Raw genomic sequence first — 22,353 nt, forward strand, 5'->3', positions numbered from 1 at the left:
GGAGGAGCAAAGAACTTCACTAGTCTTAAGACAAACCTGGCTTACTCTGCCCCACCCTGCAGTGTTATGTGGCTGCTAGATACAGTGGCCACCTTGGATAAAAATGATGGAACAAATGTCTTCCTGCTGACTCTGGGGAAACCTTTACCTGCCTCACCAAAAGGCTGGGGAGAGCGCTGACCGGGGCAGGTTAAGAAGAGGGGCCCAAATTACCTACAGCACCCAAGTCACCACTACCTTGGTTCCAGAGCACCTTGGGACATCAGCATGGGGGAGCGGCTCACTCACCACGGGGGATGGTTTTTGGCTGCCAGGTGGGTGTCGCAGTTCCTGAGGGCTGGTTTCTTCTGGGCAAAAGAAGGGGGAAAAACACAAAACAAAATGATCATCTCACATTCAGAGGTGGTTCTGCTCACAAAAAGACAAATAAGTGCTTGTGAAATCCATTTGCTTTATTTATTTCATACCATTTTAGTACTTTTTACTTAAACCACCCATCTAAGTCTTGGGAAAACTCTAGGAAAGGCCTTCTTGTCCCCAAAACCACACTGAAACCATGTATGCCACTGAGTTCTGGCATTCCCAAGGTGGCAGCACTGAGGCAGCCCAATGCTGAGGTGAATCTGAGTGCTGAAGTGCTGACTGCTCAGCCTCTGTTCTTCTCAAAATATTTGTGCTGCCTACATACTGCAATCCAGGGGACAACCTGTCCCAGAAGAAGCCTGCCTTCACTCATGGGACAGGTGGGAACCAGCTTTTTTCACACCAACCTCCACAGTTTGGCTCCCTGTGACATAAGAGCTCAGTGCCCAATGCCCCAGGATGCTTACTGCCCTGAATTCAGATGGGAGGGACCCACCTTGGCCTTTACCATTTTGCCTGGTGCAACGAGGTCCTATTTAATTTAAAACAGCCACCAAGATTTTACTCATTTGGTCTAAAACATCAGACACTGGGGAAGGTGGAGGAATCACTTCATAGTCTAGTAGATTGTGCCAAATGATGCATCTTGGATACCAAGCCACGATCAGGCCTCACTGCTCCTCATCACACACCTTGGTGTTCCTTTTTCCCCTGAGATTTCACACCATGCACATACTGGTTATCTGGGATTACACACCTACAGCCTTTCTTATTACTCATGAGCAAGACATACTCAGCTGCTCTGCCCTCTCCAACATTTGTATTCCTGTTCTGAGTGGGGAGAGCTATCAGACAGACCTCTTCAGCCCTGAAGGAAACAGCCTTGGCTTTCCCAGGTAAAACAGAATAAAACCCTGTCACCCCACACCTACCAATGGCAAAGGAATCCAAGGCATCCAGTGACCCTCTGCTTGTCCCAAAGGAGTCCAGGGCATCGAGCCGTGAGTCTGTGTAGGGGAGCAGATCCAGGGAATCCAACGAATCCAAGGTGGAGCCACCACTTCCCCCCGGCGGGGGCTCGAAGGCGTCCAGCACGGAGGAGGAGGAGAGCTGCTTGGTGGGATCCATCACCAGGCCGAAAGAGGCGGGCGGCAGCGGGGTGGAGACGGGGATGCTGGCCGTCACGACTGGGGGCAGCAGCGGAGTTCCCCCCGGGAACACGGGGATCAGCTGGGGCATCTCCGTCGGCAGGTTGGTGGGAATGGTGCCCTGGACCAGAGACTTTGGGGAGTTGGGCAAGAGGAAGAGAAGCAGCACGTTAGAAACAAGGAGCAGGGAGTGAGTGAACGCAAAGAGAGCCACAGGCTTCCAGCCAGGTGTGTGCTGAATTATCTGAACGGAAGGGACACCTGGCAGCCCCATACACCGGCAGACTTCCTCCAGACCTTCCCATCCCATCTGTCTGCACCACACACAGCCCAGAATGAATGAGTTCTGCCAGAGGAAGAGCTAGGATGAAAGACTGACAGAAAGAGAGAGGCAGCACGCATACCCTTCAGCTCCAAAAACCGATTTGGAACAAGAAGCAGGGGACCCGTGCAGCTCTTACTAGAGGGTAGGGTGACCCCTCAGCGAGGGAGTCCAGGAGGGAGTCCAGTTCTTCCCCGATGATGTCCCCATCTGTGAAGTCCTCCACGCTCTCAGGCACTGGCAGGGGCACGCAGTCCGGAGACGGGAGCAAGCTGGCAGCAGGGAGCGAGGTAGGCAGGCCCTTTGCATCCGAGTCTGAGGGCAAAGGGGCCAGCCCCTCGCTCCCAGGGATGGAGGTGGCCACGGGAGCCGGGAGGCACTGCAGGTCCATAGAGCAGTCTGTGACGGGGGAGAAACAGAGCCAGTCACCCAGGAGAGCCTCTTGCAAGGGGCAAGCAGAGCACAGCCTGGAAGAAAACAGCACTGTACAGCTCCATCAAATCACAAACACCAAGTACATCGAGTTTCCAGAGGAGGGCTCTGGTCTGAAGAGTTCTTGCCCTTTGATATTTGTTCCCGATCTCCAGTGGCTCACTGATAGCTGAAGCATGCTCTAAAGGCCAGCGCACAGACCGACGGTCCGGATCTGGCAAGCAGGAACCAGAACAATACGAAGCCTGTGGCTGATCCCTTACTGAATTTGCTGCGGCCAGGACTGAGGGCCAGGGGCACGTAATCCCATTTCTATACAACCCACCGCCTGGTGTTTTCTTTAATGTTTCTCATTAATGCACTTGGCAGAGATCACCGCCTCCTCTGCTCCTTGGAGCTTCGATATCCCAGCTGAAAGCTTGCTTGCTCGCACCCCCTCTCTAAGCCCTCAGGCATTCTGGATGGCAAAAGATAAAAACACATGGCCCTGCTGGGAAGATCCAGAGATGAGGGGCTCAGACCAGGCTGTGCTAACAACATGTCCCCAAAAAACCCCATCAGACTCACTCTGCTGTTTTTATTCAAGAAAATTTCCTGCTTGAGTGCTTCCTGATGTCTGCAGGTGGGAGGATGCTCCCCATGTTCCCCCTCAATGCTTCAGCACCAAACATCCCCTTAGGAACTTCTGTGAGCAAGGGTTGGGGCATGAGAGGAGCAGGGATTTTTCCTAAGGTTTCCTCACCCTTCCGGTACGCTACAGAAAAGCTAAGATGTTCCCATCATGCAAAATAAACCTCTGTTAAGTGAAGTTAAGGTTACAAGCACAGATTCCTCACAAAAGAGCATTTTATTCTCAAAAAAAATTAAAGGTTAAAAAAAACACGTTAGAAATTCAGGAAATGCAGCATTACATTTGCAGTTCTCAAACCAAGCACCCAAACTACCTTAATTCTGCCCCTGTGAAGATGTCCTGGAATGAAAGAAAAGAAATCAGAAAAAAAGGTGCTACTTTCTCCGTCCACACAGATACGCTGCACTGTATCTGTGGCAGTCTAAGGCTGTAAGCAAGGCTCAGTTTGGAGGGAGAGGAAACAGCTTTTATTAGAAGGTCTGATAATGGAAAGAGACTAGACAAGCTTCTGAGATGCAAATCTTCACCCAAGGAGAGAAACTGCATCTTGTCTGTATGAGCCCTGTGCACCCAGCCTCCACGAGACCTCAGCTGTCTCTTTGTACGTGGGGCTGTAACGCCACGTTGCTGCCCGAGGACCGTGTGGACGCCTTCCTCACAGGCAGCTCAGCAAACCAGCAATTCCTGCAAACCCCCGAGTCCCAAACAAAACAACAGCAGAGCTGACACACACGCACGGGCCCCTTTATCTCCGGCCACCGCCCCCTGCAACCTTTCCTCCTGCAATTTTGTCGGGAGAAGGACGGCCGCCGAGGTCGCTGTGCAAAGCACCGGAGGCCAAACCATGGCAGAAGGCAAGGGAAAGAAGGGAAACAGCAAGGAACAGACACCGGTTCCCCTTCACAACCTTACACATCCTTCCAAAGCCGTCCCTCAGATCAGGCCCAGCCCTAACCCCATGTCCCCTTTGCACGGGCTTCTCTCAGCTCACCTCCCTCGGTCGCGGACCCTCCAGCCAGCCATTCAGCTTCCCCTCGGTGCTGGCCTCACCACTGGTAGCTCAGCCAGATTTCCCTCAGTACAAAGGGACTGCTTGTCCCTTCCCATTTTTTCAGATGTTTAAATCTGGAGTACTGTCAAGATCCCTCCGAGGGCCAACGAGGAGTTCAGAACACGCTGGAGGGGCCGGGGACACGTGCAGGGGGGAGCAGAAGGGTTCCCAACGATACGGCCTCGAGGGATCCAGAAGCACAAACCTCTGAGGAATGAGTGAGGCCTCCCGTTCCCAGTCGGACTGGGAAGCAGAGAAATGTCCTCAAATGCCCTAAGAGGCCCAAACCCCTGCAAAGCTGAAGGCAGATAAAGAGAAGGGATGCCCCACAGCTCAGTGCACGAGAAGGGAGAGGAGAAGACAAGGGAACCAAGAGATCCCACTGCCTGCACACAGAAGAAACCCTGCTCCTCTCCCTCTGACCCCCCAAACCCTGCTCTCCTTCCAGCCTCCTGCTCCCATTCCCCCCATCCTCTCTCCTCCCCTACCTCTACTTTCCCAATCCTGCTTTCCCCAGGATGCCCCCATCTGCTGAGCCTGACCATCAGCCACCGTGCCCAGCGAGGTGAATGCAGTGCCCTTAAAAGCCCCGCTTCTCGCTTCGAGTCCCAATAAAACAGTTGTTCCCCCTGTGTGTTTGCTGGCCAAAGGCCATACTGAGCCCTATCTGAGCCATGATCTGTGCGGGGCAGGGCCGAATTAATCAGATGATTTCAAGCAAAGCATGAAGGAAGCGGCTGCAGGAGTTTGCATCTCAAAACAAAACCAAAAACCACCACCAAAAGCCCACAACAACCTTACTGAAAAAGCTTTTAAGTTGAAATGCTCAAGGTAGCTGGCACCCAGAGCTCGCCTCACGGCGTGCCAGTCTCAGGGCAAGGGGTAACTTATCATTTCAGGGGCTTTGAAAAGATCTAGCAGAAAATGTTCTCTCTGCCTGAACTGCAGCAAAGCTGGCGTGCTGCTCTGACAACAAATCCTGACTAGACAAAGAGCCTCCTGGATGCAGGCGCTCTTCGCGCTGCAGTCAGAGTCCGGTTCATCTCAGCACAGCAAGATAAGAAGAAAAACTCTCTTTGTTTTGTGGAAGTGGGTCTCATGATTGCATGCAGCATTCAGTTATCCCACTGGCATTCAACAGAGAACGAATGTGTTTTCCAAAGAGATACCAAATTATCATCACGGATCATGAAATTAGCGTCTTTCTATAAAAACAGCAATGGCCAACTGTGGCGGCAAGTGTAAGGAGCAGAGACTGACATACTCAGAGGCACGACTTGAACGCTCCAGCACACGACGGAGGGCAAAGCACCCAGCTAGCCTTTCCACAGGGGCAGAGTTAAGGTCACTTGATTCCCAGCATGAGAAAAGCAACCCCGTGGCCCTCACTCTGCTCCTCCCAGGTGCCTAACGCAGAGCGAGGCTCTCCTGGGGCCCTCCCAGCTCCTTTTGTTTTCAACTCCTCCATCTTAACGGCCTGGAGGACCACACGTGCTCAAGGCACAGACAGTTGCCTACAACCTTAACTTCACTTTATCTAGGCTGTTTTGTCTGGGAGCTTACAGAAGAATTTCAGCAGCTTTGCCAAGCCCAGCTTTAAGAAAGCACAACTGGAGGAGGTTGTGAACCTCAGCAGATCCTTTTAATTCCCAGAGATGTCCCTCACTGGGCCTGGACAAAAAGCTTTTCTGTAGCAGGTACTAGCAGGTAAGCACCTGCTCTGCCTCATTTTCCCCTCAGCCAGTGTCTCAGTAGCTGACTGCAAATCTCAAGGTGCAAGGAGAAACCAGCTAAGGTAATTATCTCACACGCTCCTGCTTCCCACCATCTTTTCCTCCTCCTAGTCATCAAATTACGCAGAAGAGCCACAAATGAAGATGATGAACCTCTCAGGCCCACCAACCTGCTCAGATACCTTACTGACAACACAAAGATCAGAGAAGAGAAATGTCTTTACCTGTGTCAATGTCATCAATCGAACCCAAACCATTGGAGGTGGTCTGTGAAGAGGGCATAGGAAAGAGGAGAGAAATTAGCACCACAAATTCATCTCTAAAAAGATATTCACACTTCACAGATGAGACCCTTTACTACTCCTAAATGTACATGGCCCTTTCTTTTCCTTTATTGCCTCTTTCAGTGCCAGAACAGTAAAACCACTGAACTTTAAGAGGGCATTCATTCAAAGAGCCTCTTCATTTTCACCTTCAGCAGTGGACTAATCCTGTTTCTGCAGAGGGTACCAGCCCTGCATAATGCCCAACCACGTGAGTGAATCTGTACACAGACCGGGCTTTTTTGTGTGTTGATGAAAATGCCGTGTCCCACGTCTCAGGACAAACCAGTCGGTCAGCCCTGTGCAGCGCGAGATCTGATTAGCCTGATCTTACACAACATTCCTTTTCGTAGTTCACATATTTTGCAATCTAATAACCGCAAACTTTTACAGCAAACTCAAAACAGGAAAAGGTTTCCGCCAAGACAACTGCTGACTTGGAGCTTCAGGCAAGGAATAAAAAAAGCCCATATTTTACAGAAACATAAACAGAGGCAAGTATGTGCGCTCTCAGCTTAAACTTATAGAGGTACTAGGAGAGCATTACATTGGAGATACTGCATCTACTGCAACATTTTTTGCAACTTCTACTGTTTGCAGTACTATAATTTCTTGCAAAATGGAAGATTTTCAAATCAAAAACTAGATACAACTATAAAAGACAGCTGACTTGCCCCCTAGAAATATGTGAAGGCAAGTCACTGAGCAGTGGCAGGTAAACAGATTCTTTAGTAACCCCTCTTGCCACACCAAATGTCAATTTTCATGGTTTTACGGTTTGCTTGCTTTAAGGAGTCGTGTGAAGTACCAAACAGCCTGTAAAAGCATCAGGGCTTTTTTTCTTTTTTCTTCTCCTTGGTAGCCAGTGGTGGCACACAGAAATCGGCAATTTCAGATATTTTGCTTTATTATTTGTACAGAGCCCTGCCTGAGATGGACCTTCCAGTTCAAAGAACAACACAAAGAATACGTAAACCGTGTATGTACCTTGCTCAATTCTGGACAATGAAACTACGTTGCATGATTTAATTTCTTATTTTTTTCAGCAGTTGCATTTTATGATTTTCACTTACTGTTGTCCTAACCACGTAAAAACTTGAAAACTGAAACATCTTTAAAATGCACAGGAAAACAAACACTCACAGTAACCACGAAAAGCAATCACCTTCAGTGGTCTGTTGATAGCAAAAGTGCTTTCATCAGAAATATTTTCAAAGAAATGAATTTCCTTGACAATATTTCTTAAAAGGGGAACACGCTAATTAGAACATTTAAATCCTAGGAGACAGCTATAATTGTGCATGTAAATAAAGCTCATAAGCATTCCAGTTGCAATCCACGAACAGTAACAACCACAGGGTGCAAACTATACCTGATTTGACAAATTGATTGATGTGCCATTACTGAGTAGAGAGAACGTTTCCAATTCCTGCTGCAAGGAAGAGAGATGTCTTAGAACAAAGGCAACTCATGAATGCTTATAAAGAAGGTAGGTAAAGCTGGGTACAATACAGTTTTCCTTTCAGGCACTGTCCATAAATAAAAGGTACCCCAAAAGGCATACCTCTGTGTACGAGGGTACAGTTTTCTGAACGCTGGCAGTGCCAGGTATTTATCATGGACACCTTACTGCAGAACACCCAACACCCAATGCACAATCAAGAAGTGAAAATGATCCCTAAGTAACAGAAGTTTTTTCCTTTTCTTTAAAACATTACTGCTCTGGGAGGGCTTTACAACACTGGAACGAAAGCTGGAAGTCAACACAAGAGATAGCAAGGCATTACCAAAAATATCAATCAACAAATTTCAAGTAATAAAATCATTTTGGATTTTCTGATCTTTGTTTTTCTAACTTTTCTAAAAAAAAAAAAATCAGAGTAAAACTTCCCTTCCTTTGAGACAGAACTGTCTCAGAGTGCTGAGAGTTGCTACAACATCAAGGGCTTTTGGGGGGGGGCTATCACACATGAGGTTTGTTGCGGAGAGGAATATGATGCCAGAGCAACACTTTCCCAAAAAGCTCCCTGCAGACAGACTGGATGCCCGGGGATCACATCACCAAATACAGCAAAGGTGCTCCCCTGGCGGTGCTCCACACACCACTGTGCCCGGGGCTGAGGCTGTAGCTGGGCAGAGGCGGCTCAGAGAGGCGCTGTCAGTCGTTCAGTGAACACGCAGTGAACACTGGCTGATTCCTGAAAATGCACCTCGGGATTTTACACGAGAGAGGCAGGTTTATCCAAGAGGGCCAGCAGTGGCTTAACGCCCTCTAGCTCCATCCCGGAGTATAGATTTCCATACCAGCAGAGCACGCCAGTTACTGCAGCACTTTCTTTTAGAGACAGGCTTGCTTTTGGCTGCCTTCTTTCCTAGCATCTGCCCAGCTGTGTACCTGCCATGTTCCCCTAAGTAGGAAAGGACTGTGAGGCAAAATCTCCTTTGGGATCAGGCCACTTGTTCCCCTCCTCATGGCACAGGCTCCCAAATACATCAGAAGCTTCTCCTGTGGCACCGGGTGGATTAGCTGGAGGCATGGAAAATATCCCAGCAGTAGACCCAGGGCAGCAGTGGGGTTAGAAATGGGTTAAGGCAAAGGTGAGTCAGAGGGTCAGGGCAAGCAGGGTAGCCAGCGGCCCGCTGGAGGGACTGCAGGGCAGTCTGTGTGTGCCTACAGCTGCAGACCAGCACCTACCACTTCTGCAGAAGTAAACCTGAAAGAGTCGAAGGACGTTCTCTAGGAAAACAAAACTAAACAAAAAGTCATACCTGAGGCCTTTTGTACGCTTTCCGAACCCTCAGTCCCAGCTTCTGGGCAAGCTCCTGTCCCAGCTGCGTGACACTCTCATCCTGGGGACAGAAGCATTGCAAGGACACTTTCAGTTCAGTGTCTTTGTGGCAGACAAAACAAACCGAACAGGAATGCAGCGCTTCACACGGGGCTGTGCCAAGAAGCCTCACTCAGAGACAGCAGGAGGTGGACAATTGCCAGAGCAGCCCTAGGAGAGAGCCCATGCGGACCAGAGTGTTCTTGCTGCTGCTGAGACACTGGGGTCGCACCAGGACCTCACCCCACGCTCTTTTGATGCTGCAGAAAATGGGAAGCAATCACCTGCTTGTAGGAAAGCACCCGCTCTCTGAAGGCAGGGTTCCTGACTGCCATCGACAATACGGCTGAGGGGGCTGCCACAGGTGGCTGGGGGCTGATCCAGCTTCCGCAAGGTCCCCATGGCTGGGGAGAAGGAGCCTGCAGGCCTTCCTGCATGCACAGGCCGCGTGCCTTCCCTTTCTGCCAGCCACAGAGCTAACAAACAGTTCTGATATGCAGACAATATTTACTAGCCTGGTTGGTTTGTTTGTACAGCTGAAATTGAGTCTCAGTTTCCAACTTAGTAGCTACCAGGCCCTTTCACCAACTCCACCTCTGGTTAAACAGCCTCAGCTTAGCCAAGAGGTCCTTCTGCTTCCTGCCCTGCATGCCATTAACCACCCTCCCTCTCTACTTACTATGTAATTCTGTGTTTTTTTTTTCCAGCTTCCTTCTGTCTGAAGATTGATCCTTTCTCTTTCAGCCCCTCACTAGCCTCTGGGTCTTCTATCCTCCAGTCTCAGCAACTTTTCCCTTCAATTTGGAGTGCTACATTTTGATTGTACTTGCTCCTCCACATCCTCAACATTGATCAGGTCTTTGAACTCAGTGAAGAAAAAATCTAGTCTGCCCATGTTCTCTTCTCTCTCCATCTTGCACCTCTTCAGGATGTACCTTCCTCTCCTGAAACTGTCCCCATACACTCCAGAAACCTACTCTTGGTCAAATCTTATGGTTGCTTGTCCCTCCTCACTTTCTTCCAACTCTCAGATCTTTCTGACACCACCATCACTCTGTCTTTATTAACACTGGACCCCAATCATGTTTTCAGTTCTCTGTTTGCCTCTGGTTCTTCTGCCTTTCCAAGCACTCTCTCAGGTGTTTTCTGAAGTCTGCCGTTTTCCTGCTCCTTGTGGAAAATTCACCAGGAAGACCTCCAGCATAATCGCTTTTCATTGATCTGACGCTGATACCTACCAGGTTCACCCTACCCAACTCCACATTCCATCGTCACTCTGACGTGTTCTCTCTGATGCTTGGCTAAGATCAAGAATGTGTTTTTCTCTGGACTACCTCCACCTGCCAGCAGCATGTAGTTAATTGTGGTCCTTTTTGTCAAGAAAGCCTGAGGGCTTACTTTCTCTGTGTCATCTTCTAGATCTTTCTTTAGCCTTCTCAGCCAAATACCACCATCAGGCGCTTCCTACCTCCCTCCTAAACAAGGGGATGCTCAACAAGGGCATGCAAAATGCTCTCCTCCAACATCCTAAAAAAATAAAACATAAATAAAAATATGCTGCTGCCTCCCTTTGTGCCACACAAAAAGCAGACCACAGAGAAGTATCAGCCTCACCACGCTGGGAACCTCTGCAAACTATCAGTGCTGAATATCTGCACCCGGTTAACTCTGCTAGACAATGAGTCAACTGCGTGGCAGTGCCTTCATCACTGCAAGCTTTAATACTTCCTCTGCTTTGACCACAACAAAGTTCTCAACTGTTACAGCAACGCAAGCTGGAAGCACCTGGTTGCTCCAGAGGCCTAGCAACTGGTGTAATGGAAGGAGAACGGAGATGATGGATAGCATGGCTTGCCTTTGATGCAGAGAAGGTGTGTGATTTCTGTCAAACAGGCAATAAGGCAATGGGGTACTTTAATTTACAAGACTGAACTGTTTAGAGCCAGGAATGCAGATGTCTTGATAAATAATTCATAAGGTTGAGTTATCCTGACCCAGAAAAGTTTGATAAAATGTTTGTAGACCACCATGACCGTAGTGTTTTAATCATACACTGAAGTGGCTCAATTGCATTGTGAGATATAGCCACATGCAGCTTTACATGAACAGATCTATGAGATGCCTTTGTTTATAAAACTATTTAAGAACTAACATAATACCTCCAGTGGTTTTGGTCACCTTGTTCTGCCAAGGCAAGGAAACCATGAATACAAAAGGAGCAACTAACTGCTAACGTGGCTTGCTTTCAAAGATTGCTTCTGTAATTCTAATAAAAAGGAAAAATTAACTTCTGCTGAAACAATTGCATTTTTCTTGTAATAGCATTACTATGATGGATCAGAATCAAATTTAGCAAAGACAACCAGTACCCAGTAGTATCTAATCACAGTCTCTTTATCTGTGCAATTATCTGGCCTAAAAGAAGGCTCAATAAAAGCATTATTAGGAAAATATCTAGGGCCTAATAGATGGAGATAGTCCCCTCTGAAGGCAAAAAAAAATTACACACCTGTGAACACACCAATAATAATCTAGGACTCCTTCACATGTCTCTCGAGAAATAATGAAAAAAACCCACCTTTGTCAGCTTGCCGTAGCAATTATTAACTGAAACGTCAGACATTTTTATTCCAAACAGGAAAAGAATACATGTTTTCCTTACAGGGCTCCAGTTCCTACTTGTGCCATTCTCATAATATTCTCATCAGGCGTATAAAACCAGCTGTTTAAAAAAAACTCATGGCCTTTATCCTATTCTGCTAGGGCAAGTTTTTGCTCCTCACAGATAGGCCAGCTAACCTGCTGGAACTGACCAGCGTCTCTGGCTGGCATTGTGTAGATGGTGACTTGGACTGAAGAAATTTAAGAATTCAGACATCCTCTCCAAGTGAGAGAGAGGGAGAGAAGCTTCCTGGGCATAAGCACATCACCAGGAATAGACAACTTTCCCCTTCCTCTATCCTCAGGTGTCACACTAAACGCTACATGATGGAAGAGCAAGCTGGTGAGCCACAGAAATTGAGAAGAGGTATGAGACAAAAACTTACATGGGGGAGGGACAGCAAGCACCGGCTATTACACTCATATGCTTCTTTGTGTCTTCCAAGTTCATTTAGAGAGCGGGCTTTCCGGAAGAGCGCTCGGATGTTCTCCTTGTCGAGACCTAAAGCCTTCTCGCTGTCTTCCAGTGCCTTCTCATACTTCCCCTGCATGGAAGAAACCACCTTGAGTCAGCACAGCAAACTAACCCCTCTCTGTCTGAATCCAAGTGTTGTATCTCTCAGCAGAAATATAAAAGCATGTAAAAGGCAGCTGGAAATACGTACATTACATCACATGCAAACAGAAAAACTTCAGTAATAGAAGGTTTTGTTAAGTCTTCAAACCAAAAAGCACTTCAAAGTTTGTGAATGGTAGAATTTAGGCTGCTTGAGCAACCTTATCTTACTTCCCCCTCTACCTTGGGCATGTTACATTTGACAGTCTTTAATTACTTGACTGCCTGCTAACTTTGAGTCCCATGAAAAAATGTCATTATGAACAGGATGGACCTGCTTTGGGGTTGTGCCATAAAGGAAAGCTGTTGCATTCCTGAGGAAGATGGAAGAACACAGCCTTTTAGAGCCTGAGTATTTCAGAATCATTTTCCGTATGTGTACTGAAAGCTCTGCCATGACCCAAAGCCTTCTTTCTCACTGTCTTCCAGTACCTCATAGATTTGAGGAGGCAAACTTCCAGAACAACACTCAAAGACTCACTACGAGAAGGCACTGGCTCTTTACAATCTGATCTCCAGACTGTGAAGAACTCCAGAACTCCTCACCAACACAGACCTGAACTGCTTTCTCAGTACCTTAAGCCTGACCAACAAAAGCAGGCCCCCTCTCCTTCACAGCCTTCCTTTGGTCTTGCAGTGTACAGTGAGGAGGTATCAAAGTTCTCAACGTGTCACCATCTCCTCCAGTGCTGGGGTTGAATCCCCTCCTGACACCTTTTCCAATCGCATGGCACCCAAAGCACTCCAGATGTCCACCCTGGCTCTTGGGGGTGACCCGTGAAGGCGCTCACCATGGCGAAGTAGCAGGCAGCTCGGTTGACATGCAGCTTGCACAGGAGTTCCTTTGGGATGGTCACCTCGTCAGAGGCTGCGTAATCCGCCACATTCAGCCCTTCCACATACTGCACCAGTGAAAGCTTGAAATCCTTCTCTCGAAACAAATCATTGCCCTCTGCAAACAGGTTTCTCACCAACTTCTGCAAAAAGGCCTGGGTAGTAGGGAGAGAACAAATAGACTGAAACGGATACCCAGAGACAGGCGCAGTTTCCCAATTTCCCATTTCCTTCCATATGTTTAGCAACCTTCCTGCCCACTAAGATTTTCCTGCCTCCCTACTCTCCTCTAATAAACATCAGTCTTTTGGTAGACATGAATAATTCAGTCAAATGTCCTTCCTTCTTGAACACTCAAGCACCTTCTTCTTTCCCTGAAAGTTGTCCTTGCCAGAATCCTTAAAACTTTTAAGTTTTATACAGGCCACTCCATGCTCTCCACTTCTGGTATGTAAACTAATAGCTGTGCAATAGAACAAATTTATTAACCAAAGGCTTGCTAACATCAGGAAACAAACTTTTAATTACCTCATAATCTTCTTGGCTTAAGGGTAATGTGGACCTGAAAAAAAAAAAGAGGAAAAAAGCTTATGACACAGGCATCCATGCAAACACTTTTGTTTGATGAAGAAATTGTCCTTCCAGTCCTGTTTTGATGATCTCAGTGAGTTACCAAACATTTTATCACTTCAAAGGCAGCTGGGGTGAAGAGAACACAATTATGGAGCATTATGTTCAGTGATGGCCACTGTGGTACCAAGAGAGGGTCAGGTACCAGAAGATTTGAGACTAGGGAATCTTATTCTCAGCTTTCTGTGCATATATGATCTTTGGTAATGTTGCCTTCAGACAGCCACCTATAAAAAACATCTTTAAGGAAGTCCCATGAAAGATTGTCATGGAGAATATGAGAGTATTTTAAGAGGGGCAACAGACTCCAAGAACTCCGCAAATCCTCTGTGTGATTACAGAAAAGCCATACAGTGATAAATGCTCTGAGCACACTTTGCTCTGTGTTACCTCAGCCACATGCCTTTAGGCCTACACCACAAACAGAAGGAAAGGAGAAAACGGTCCAAGTGCAGGAGGTCAGTGACGTCTGGCTGTCTTGGCCAAGACTGCCAGGCTGTGCCACAAAACTGGCAGTGCTTGTGCAGACAACACCCATTCCACAACAGCACTGAGACCTAGGCAAAAGGTTCCATTCCTCAAGTCAGACCCCCTAGGTCATCCAGGTTTGGTCTACACATAATTTTTTCTCTTCAAATAGATAACATTAAGCTGTATAGAAATCCTTAGCAACTTTTATGTCCCTCCTGACCTTTGAAATACAGCGCTGTATACATGACCTTACTGGTCAGAGACTAAACATTTTTAGATTTCATCAGTAGTAAAAGGAAATGCTATGGCATTCTAAGAGACATTCATGCTGCATATAAAATTGGACTACTCCTCTTTCAAATCAAAATAAGCCAATAAGCAACACTTGCCCTGGTTCAAAGTTCAAGATGCATTCCAGAGGCACAGTCAACATCCCGTATTTCTAAACGGCTTTATTTCTGGGAACCTTATGCATTTTCATAAATGGTATCAGAATAAACCTCAGAACTGCCTGTCTGAGACTGTGTTATCAGCCAGGTTTAGTCTCTGACTGGGGTAAAAATAGGATTGTCATGCCACAGGACGTAAGTATGTAACACGGGAAACTGCAGGACTCAAAGCAAACTGTAAGAAAACAAAATGAAACAAAAACCTGATTACTGTCTCACTGCTTCCCTACTCACTATGTAACTTGGACCTTAGTGCTTTTGCTAGCTCAGCCACTGTAGGGACAGCAGTCCTGTACTTCATCAGGAAGTACTTGGTCTCATACTTACCACGCAAGTAATCCCCAAGATCTAGAAGGCCACAGATATTCAGAGAAGAGTGACAGGAGGCAACAACCACACTGGCAACTGTAAAAGACCCAGGCCATCTCTTCCTGCTACCGGCAGCAATTGGGGCACCAGGCAATTCCTTTGCCCTGCTTTCCCTACCTACAAAGTGGGAACGCTATGTTCCTCCCTGCAAAAGGTGAACAGGAAGAACTCGGTTCCTACAGCCCGCGATCTAACGATAGCCAACTCCAAAGCCACAGAAACAATGAAGCTGTCCACTTACTGAATGAACTGAAGTCCTTTCTCTATTTCTTGTTTTCTCTTCTGTCTCTCCATTATAGTTGCTGCAGAGGAAGAAGAAAAAAACAACAAAATGAGTCATTACAGGTCTCACTGGCAATTAAGCAGCACGGTATTTTGTGTGTGCCTGAATTCACCACTAACAAAATGTTCCAGACCAGATGCCCAGAACACCGAAGTCCACGATTTATCCACACAGCAGACAAAGGACAGCCAGCAGCTCACTTCCCTGTATCTGCTTTTTCTCACATGCCATTGCCAGGATACACAGGCAAAGAGGAATCGCTTCAATTTGAGCTCTAAACTTCAGACTCCTGGTAAATAAAGCAATGGGAACCAACTGTAATCATGACTGCCTTCTAGGAAAGGAGGAAAAAAACCAATCAGCTTTTTCCCTGCACTGGCAGTGATATCAGGAATTTGTGCGGGGACCCTCCCACGATAAACAATTCTGACTGCTAGACCAGACTTAAGCCGGTTTACATCATGGAATACAAAACAAGTAATTTCTGTAAGGTGTCTGGAAACACAGAGCAAAGAGGAACGCTAGGAGGGTGATGGAATTGCTTGCTGTGGTACACAGAAAAGGACAAGAACGGGTCTCAGCAACAGAAATTTCACGCTGAAAATCAGCTGGCAAGAGCAGCAGAGACTTGGGAAAGTTCCTTGGGATTGAGGCTTCCCTCTCCCCAGATGCTCCAGGTCAAAGTGCAGACAAGCAAGGAGTATGTTGGAACCATTTTGGAGTAATGTCCCTTTTCTCAGTTCCAATGGGTTTGAAGCACATCATTAGATACCTAAGTTTCATCCCCTGCAGTCTGGGGGCAAATATGTGAATAGCTCCTGCCTGATCTTGCCCCCAGGTCTGCCACACAAGAGAATAAAAAGGGGAAGAAGAGATGGCACATTTTGTGGCCAAAAAAAAAGAGTTGCCGATGAACACAAATTTCCCTGCCTTGACATCAACCAGCTGTGATTACAAATGATGTTCAGCATTTGAGGGACAAAGCCAGCAAGCATGGAAACACTGAGCTGAGATGGAGCTGAGGACAACATGCTCTCAGCCTGGGATTGCCTCTGAAGAGATCAGGAGAAAAACAGAAGTCATTCCTCAACACTGCAACAGCTTGAAGAGCGTTATCACCTGGCTTCCTTTTACCTTAAGGCCATCTCTACCATTCTAAGGTATCTTATGGTACCTATGGCACATCCAGTCCAGAACAGCTTGAAGGAACCTTTAAGGTACGTGAAAATCAATCCTGACAACTCAGCAAGCCCTTATTGATTGTGCTGTGCACTATGCAAAATGTAAAACTGATACCTGCCCTTCACCAAGCAGGGCAGCTGGGGGAAAAAAATAAAGATAGGGTGAGATAAAGACTGGGAAGAAAAGGTAGCAGCAGTAAGCAAGGGCTTGAAAGAGATACAGTGCAGTTTGCAAGTCATCAGACATTAAATTTGAAAGCAATCTGGTCCAAACAGCAGGTAGGAGATTTTAAGCAGCTGCATGTGGAACAGGATGAGCAGCACAGCAAGGAGAGGAAAGCCAGAATGCCAGCAGACAAGGTGAGTGATAATCAGCGTCTCTGTAAAGGTTTTTAACAGAAGCGATGGAGAAGAGCAGGTAGACTTCAGCACAACACCACCAGAAGGCCTGCAATGATTTATAAATAACCTGGATAATGAGCAATCAGTTAGAATAACAAGGAGACTGTGAGGTTAATATTATCGCTGAAGCTACAAGCAGACAGGCTTGAGGGGCAGAAAAAGACACAGTCACTTCATTTCACATTTCTTCTCACATGAAACTCTGAAAAGACAGAATTAAGAGAGAAAAGATGAAGAGAAGCAGAAGGAGCTATTTGCACACAAACAGCAGCGAAGGCCAAGGAAGAGGACAGAGCAACCCCAGAGGAACATAGGAGAGAACTGTGAGGGACATCAGAGACGCAGATGGGGAAAAGGCCACCACGGGAAATGACAAGAGAGAAATTTGGAGCAGGAAGGGGAAGAGTAGAAGAGCCAAGGGACCCTTACAAAAGCTTATGAGGGAAAGTACAGGAAGGAAGGGAGAATTTCTAGCTGCCTGTGCTCTGAGCTTGAAATGCCCTGTTCGGCCTCACCCAGCCACGCGCACGCTCTGCCTGCTCTGTGCAGATGCGGTGGGGCTGTGCCCTGGTTAGCGAGGTCACTGCTGGTGGCTGCCATCACTTCGTGCTCCTAGCCTGTCTTCCCTGGGGGAGCAGCCTTGCTCTCGCCAGTCCCTGACAGGAGCCAGGCTGGAGGGAACAAAAGGAACAGAAGTGAAGTGGTGCCCCACGGGTCTGATGGAAAGGGAGATTATTGGCGACTGCGGGGAGAGCCGCTGAACACTGGCTGTTCCTCACAAAGTCAGTGGCTGCACTCCAGGAACGCTGTGGCACACCTTCACAATTGTGTTTATCCACACAACGGATGCGTCACCTTGAAAAGCTTCTGATATGCACAACCTGCTTCAACCACTGCTACCGAGCTCAGCTCTTTTCTTAAAATACTACTGTAAGGAGCGAGGAAGAGAAGACCTGTACCTGTTCTCATGGCTACTCTGATCCCACTGCTAAACACCCTCCACAACAGGATGTGGGCACGTGTTATAACCCAAGCTGTTTGCTGCTGCTTGCCCGCAGGGAATGGCATTCAAATTATTACTGACCAAAAGCTGGAGTGGAGCCAAAGGACTACAGGGAAGGGCTCCAAAACATCTCCTTCCTACAGTTATCCAACTCCTCTTGCATCCTGCAGCTCCCCTTCTGTTTTGTCTCTCCTCACCACCACTGCCACCACATCCAACGTGCCCATCTCCATCCTTGCTTCATTTAGATGGCTTGATCATCTTCAAATCCCACAATACCCAGCTACAGTTTTGATCCTTGCTACAAAACCCTTTAAAAAAAAAAAACTCTGGGCTTTGCATGCTGTCTCCTCTCTGCAGCCCCAGCCTCATCTTCCACAGCAAGTGCTCCACAACACAAGACCCTACACTGCTTCCTTTAGACACAAACTGCAGGCCTGAGCTCCCCTCCACACCGTTGCACCCTGGGGCTGCCCCACATTCCCCTCTCCTTCCAAGTGGGTGACCAGCCTCCTCTGCTAGCTCTCCACCCCACCTTCACACTTCTGTCACGACTTTACACATAAGACTCATCTTCTCGTGGCAACACCCTCAAAATGCACACCACATGTTGCTGCCCTAACGACCTATTTTATACTTCTTGGAAACAACCCCCCTTCCCGTTCGATCCGGCTTCACGCCAGCACCTTCCTCCATGTGTTCTCCTCCTCCGTTATGCCAGCCCCACTGCCCCTGGAGGCTACCACTCAGACTCCTTGTGCCCCTTTTGCTCTTCACACCTCCCCTGCCGCTTTCCAGGCGAACTCGGTCACTTCTGTCTCCCCTTGTCACTCCAGGCTCTTCATTGTGTTTCATTCTAGCTTTGGACCAAGCCACACACCCGTTACACCCGCAAACCCAACGCGCTGTCAGCCACCAACACGTGCAACATTTTGGTTCTGCTGCAACCACATCGTGGTTGATGCATAACTAATTTTAAGCACAGAGCTTGCTTAGCTTTTTTTTTTCTCAGTCTTGTAAATATTTTTAGAAACACAGTGGAAAACATTTCATCAAGCAATGTGCCTAAATGTCTTTGTTTCCCCCTAAATCTGTCTGTCCAGACTTGTCTGCTCAAATCGCTAGCAGGATTCGAATCCAGGATATTTATATCCCCACCACAAAGCTCTTATCGTTTCAGTCCAGAGATGTTTATCCTCTCTGGTCCAGCATCTAGAGAGGACTTTATTCATGTTTTGTCAATGAGTTACAAACTATTTGCCAGACAGAAATAAAATATTGCAGATCGGCAAAACGGTTTTCTTGCCTTCAAAAGGAAGCATGAGCCAGTAAACAGGGTGACTCAATCACAAACCGGGTAGATTCACTCTACCAGACAACACAAGATGAACAGGAATACTTTAATTTACCTTAGCAAGGACCCTGCCAGAGCTGAATGTGGGCAAAGTTTTTCATAATGCATTTCTGGGATGGCAATGAGTTCACACTTGTCTGACTTCCAGGCTTCGACCATAACATTTCAGCCAGAAACGAGCACACTGAGATGCAACTGACAGGTTGTAAAGCCGAGACAGGAGCTCAGCCCCAGGCTCTGTGTGCTCTCCTCCATGCAAAAGGCTCCACAATTTGCTAACCTGCAAACAGGGAGCCTTTGGCTGCAGACTGGCCACCTCAGTGGTGTTGCAAAACAGGTCAAGCCCTGCAGCCCACCACAAACAAGGTCTCCTGCCCGCTCCCAGGGCTGATCCCTGGGTTTGAACACTTCTTACAGCCAGCAACTTTTGGAGTCCCCACACCCACCAGGTCTAACAACCCCATCCCCTCATCCCCTGGTCCCAGTGAATGTGGGACAAGTCTGCAATGACACCCCAGCCCCAAAAGAAAATAACAGCAGCCATCCAACATATCCCTTGGAGGGCAGGCAAAGCCTCACGAGATCATTCTGGCCCTCCTCACCCCCTTTTCGTCTTCCTCCAGCCTCACACTAACACCCCAGTTACTGCAGGTCACCTTCCTCCTGCCCCCAGCTGGGACAGCAGGGTGACATTGCCATCCCTTGCCCACTTGCTCCGGGGTCTCCTGCCCACCCAGCTCGCCCTCCCCTGCCTCATTTAAAAAATTCAGTGCGGGAGCTGGCTCACACACGGGAAAAACGACAGCCCCTGCTCTCCTCCCCCCCCCCCTCCATCCCCAGCACTAGGCCGCCGATCCCCGGCCTCGCCTAGCGGCCACCGCGGGCGGAAGCGCCACCTTGGCCGGCCGGGGCGGAGAGGGGCCGGCGGTGCCTCCCGTGCCCCGCTCGGCTCTGCCGGGCCCCGGCACCCCGGCTTATTGCGCCCCCCCCCCAGGTCCTGCCGGGAGGGGTCTCCCCCGGCAGGAGCTAGCTAGGTTTCCAGGAAAACGGCAAACAAACCCAAACATACTCTTCATCCTTCCCCACCCCCCATCCGCTTAAATAAAAATCACGGATCGCCGGGAGTCTGGGAGGCGACTCTATGAAGAGAAAAAAAAAAAAAAAAAGAAAAAAGAAAAAGATAACCTTCCCTGTTACCCGGAAACTGTCTAAAGCATCAATATTTTTTAAAAATAAAAATACAAAAACACAACCTTCTGATTTGATAAACTTTACAAGCCCCTAAGGAAGGTACATCTGAAAAGCTATTCCAGCTGGGCTCCTCTGCTCCTTCGCGGGGTTTATACCAAACAAGAAGGGGAAGCTGCAGCCAAAATACAGACCCGAACACGGCTCTCAAAGCTACAAACCACAAACACAACTAATCCTAAGTTTTTCATATAAACCCAGGGGCTTTTTCCCTAGCTATTCAATTTTAGACTACTACCACATTTTTTCCAGGGGGTGGGATTAGGATCTCTGACAATTATTTTTTTTTTTGCAAGCCCCACATTTTTGGCAGAAGGGGGGGTTAGCTTCGAAATCTCGCCAATATTATTTTTCTCCACTTTTTTTTTTTATATTGCAATTACACAACGTTTCATCTATGCAGTTCGTATTCGAAACCTTCACTTTTTAATGAAGCAACATCGAGATTTTCTTGTTTCTCAAGTCCACCCCTTTCTACATACATAAACACGCACACATATACATTAGGATTAAGGAAAAAATATCCCCCCAAAATAATAATAATAAAGGACTCACCTCTTCTTGGGTTCTCCCCCCCACGCTATGTATAACTTTCCTTGATAAATGGTATTATATTACTAGAGGTATTATTAATGTATTATTACTATAAGTAATAATAATAGTAAGTGCTATTTAATTATAGAAGGGAGCATTCTGCTTCTGGATCGGCTGCCCCTGCAGCTCCCTCCATGTGCCTCCTGAGCTCTTTACTTTCATTTCCAGGTCTCTCGCTCGCCGCTCGTTCTCAGCCGCACCAGCAAGAGAAAATGCCTCCCGCATATCCTCTGGGCCCTAGAGGCTACCGCTTCCCACGGCAAACACGCACGCATCTTTCCCTCCCGGCCAGTTTTGAGATTCTTTAAGGTGAAACGGGCTTAGAAAGAAATACTAATAGTAAAAAATAAAGCTCTGGAATGTTCGAAGCTCCGATCTTATTTTAATACATTTTTTTTTCCTTTCCGGTTGTCTTTAGCAATATATCGAATATACCCCAGAAGAAAGCCAAGCTGCCTCTGCAGAGTGCCTGTCTGCACGTGAAGTGCAGCAATGAACTAAACTGCAAGACCCCCCCCCGGGGGGAGGGAAGGGGTATCACATGCATGAAGCGACCCTTTTGCTCAAACACATATGTTTGCTGGGAGGGGGGGCATCGCAATTACGTATTCTGAGAAATGATTTATTCTGGCCAGAAAACGCTTATTCCATCCCATACTGCTGAGCAGCTTCCCTGTAAATAAGATCTAAAAACACCAACCTTCCTGTGCAGAAAGGAAGATACTGTGTGTATATATAAAATGATATTATTATTATATGCCATTCTATGTTATATAATATACATATGTTATACATAATATACATACACATACATACATATTTATATTTACACATATGAGCTTAGGCACCTCCTGGGAATGAGATGTTGGCTTATTCTCATTTCAAATCTTTCAGTATTTCCAGAAAGTGGTTTGTACCGCCACAATACCCCACGCTGGAGAACCCCAGGAGGTGAGTTATCGGGGGAAGCAGGAGATGGGCACCACAAGTTACGTTGTCACGGGAAATGTCTGTGAACACAGAGGTACACAGAGCACCTTAAAAAAAGGTTTCATGCATCCCCGCCCAGCTGCAATGCCATCAACTTCAAATATCCCTCTGAAATGAGCTTTATGCTCAGCTCCCAACGCAGACTCCCTTGATAGGATAGGTTCTCCTCTCCCTGAAGGCTTCTGTCTCCTGTCAGATCATAGTTTCCAGACTGACACTCGTTTAAATTATCCCCTCTTTTTAAATGTAACCAAGATCCTGTTTACTCTTCAGCGTCTCAATCCTGTATTTACCATGACCCAAAACAGTGTCACTTATGATTTGCAGCTAAGCAACTCAGACAATATTCAGAGGCAGGTAGAAGGTATCATCTAAAATGTATTAAAAATCCTTAGTACTTAAAACATTTTAATCAGAAAAGGAAATACTTGATTATA

General features: G+C 47.3%; 1 protein-coding gene across 6 annotated transcripts in view; it reads right to left on the bottom strand.

The window, feature by feature from the left end:
- The window catches only part of ZC3H7B (zinc finger CCCH-type containing 7B), a 43,251-nt gene extending 21,876 nt beyond the window's left edge, over nt 1–21,375 (bottom strand). Inside the window, exons 1-11 of one of the 6 annotated variants that reach the window (XM_068669079.1) lie at nt 20,888–21,375; nt 15,103–15,163; nt 13,471–13,504; nt 12,900–13,097; nt 11,879–12,037; nt 8,773–8,853; nt 7,376–7,435; nt 5,905–5,947; nt 1,973–2,232; nt 1,296–1,644; nt 238–347 (exon numbers count right to left, since the gene is read on the bottom strand). In XM_068669079.1, coding sequence (XP_068525180.1) covers nt 238–347; nt 1,296–1,644; nt 1,973–2,232; nt 5,905–5,947; nt 7,376–7,435; nt 8,773–8,853; nt 11,879–12,037; nt 12,900–13,097; nt 13,471–13,504; nt 15,103–15,155 — 1,347 coding nt within the window. In that variant the 5' untranslated portion in view covers nt 15,156–15,163; nt 20,888–21,375. Of the gene's footprint in view, nt 1–237; nt 348–1,295; nt 1,645–1,972; nt 2,233–5,904; nt 5,948–7,375; nt 7,436–8,772; nt 8,854–11,878; nt 12,038–12,899; nt 13,098–13,470; nt 13,505–15,102; nt 15,164–20,887 lie in introns of those variants that run through there. The other 5 variants (XM_068669082.1, XM_068669077.1, XM_068669081.1 and 2 more) reach the window with 5 other exon arrangements.
- Nucleotides 21,376–22,353: the final 978 nt, after the last annotated feature.

The sequence above is a fragment of the Anas acuta genome, chromosome 1 (assembly GCF_963932015.1).
Source record: "Anas acuta chromosome 1, bAnaAcu1.1, whole genome shotgun sequence".
NCBI classification, from domain to species: Eukaryota; Metazoa; Chordata; class Aves; order Anseriformes; family Anatidae; genus Anas; species Anas acuta.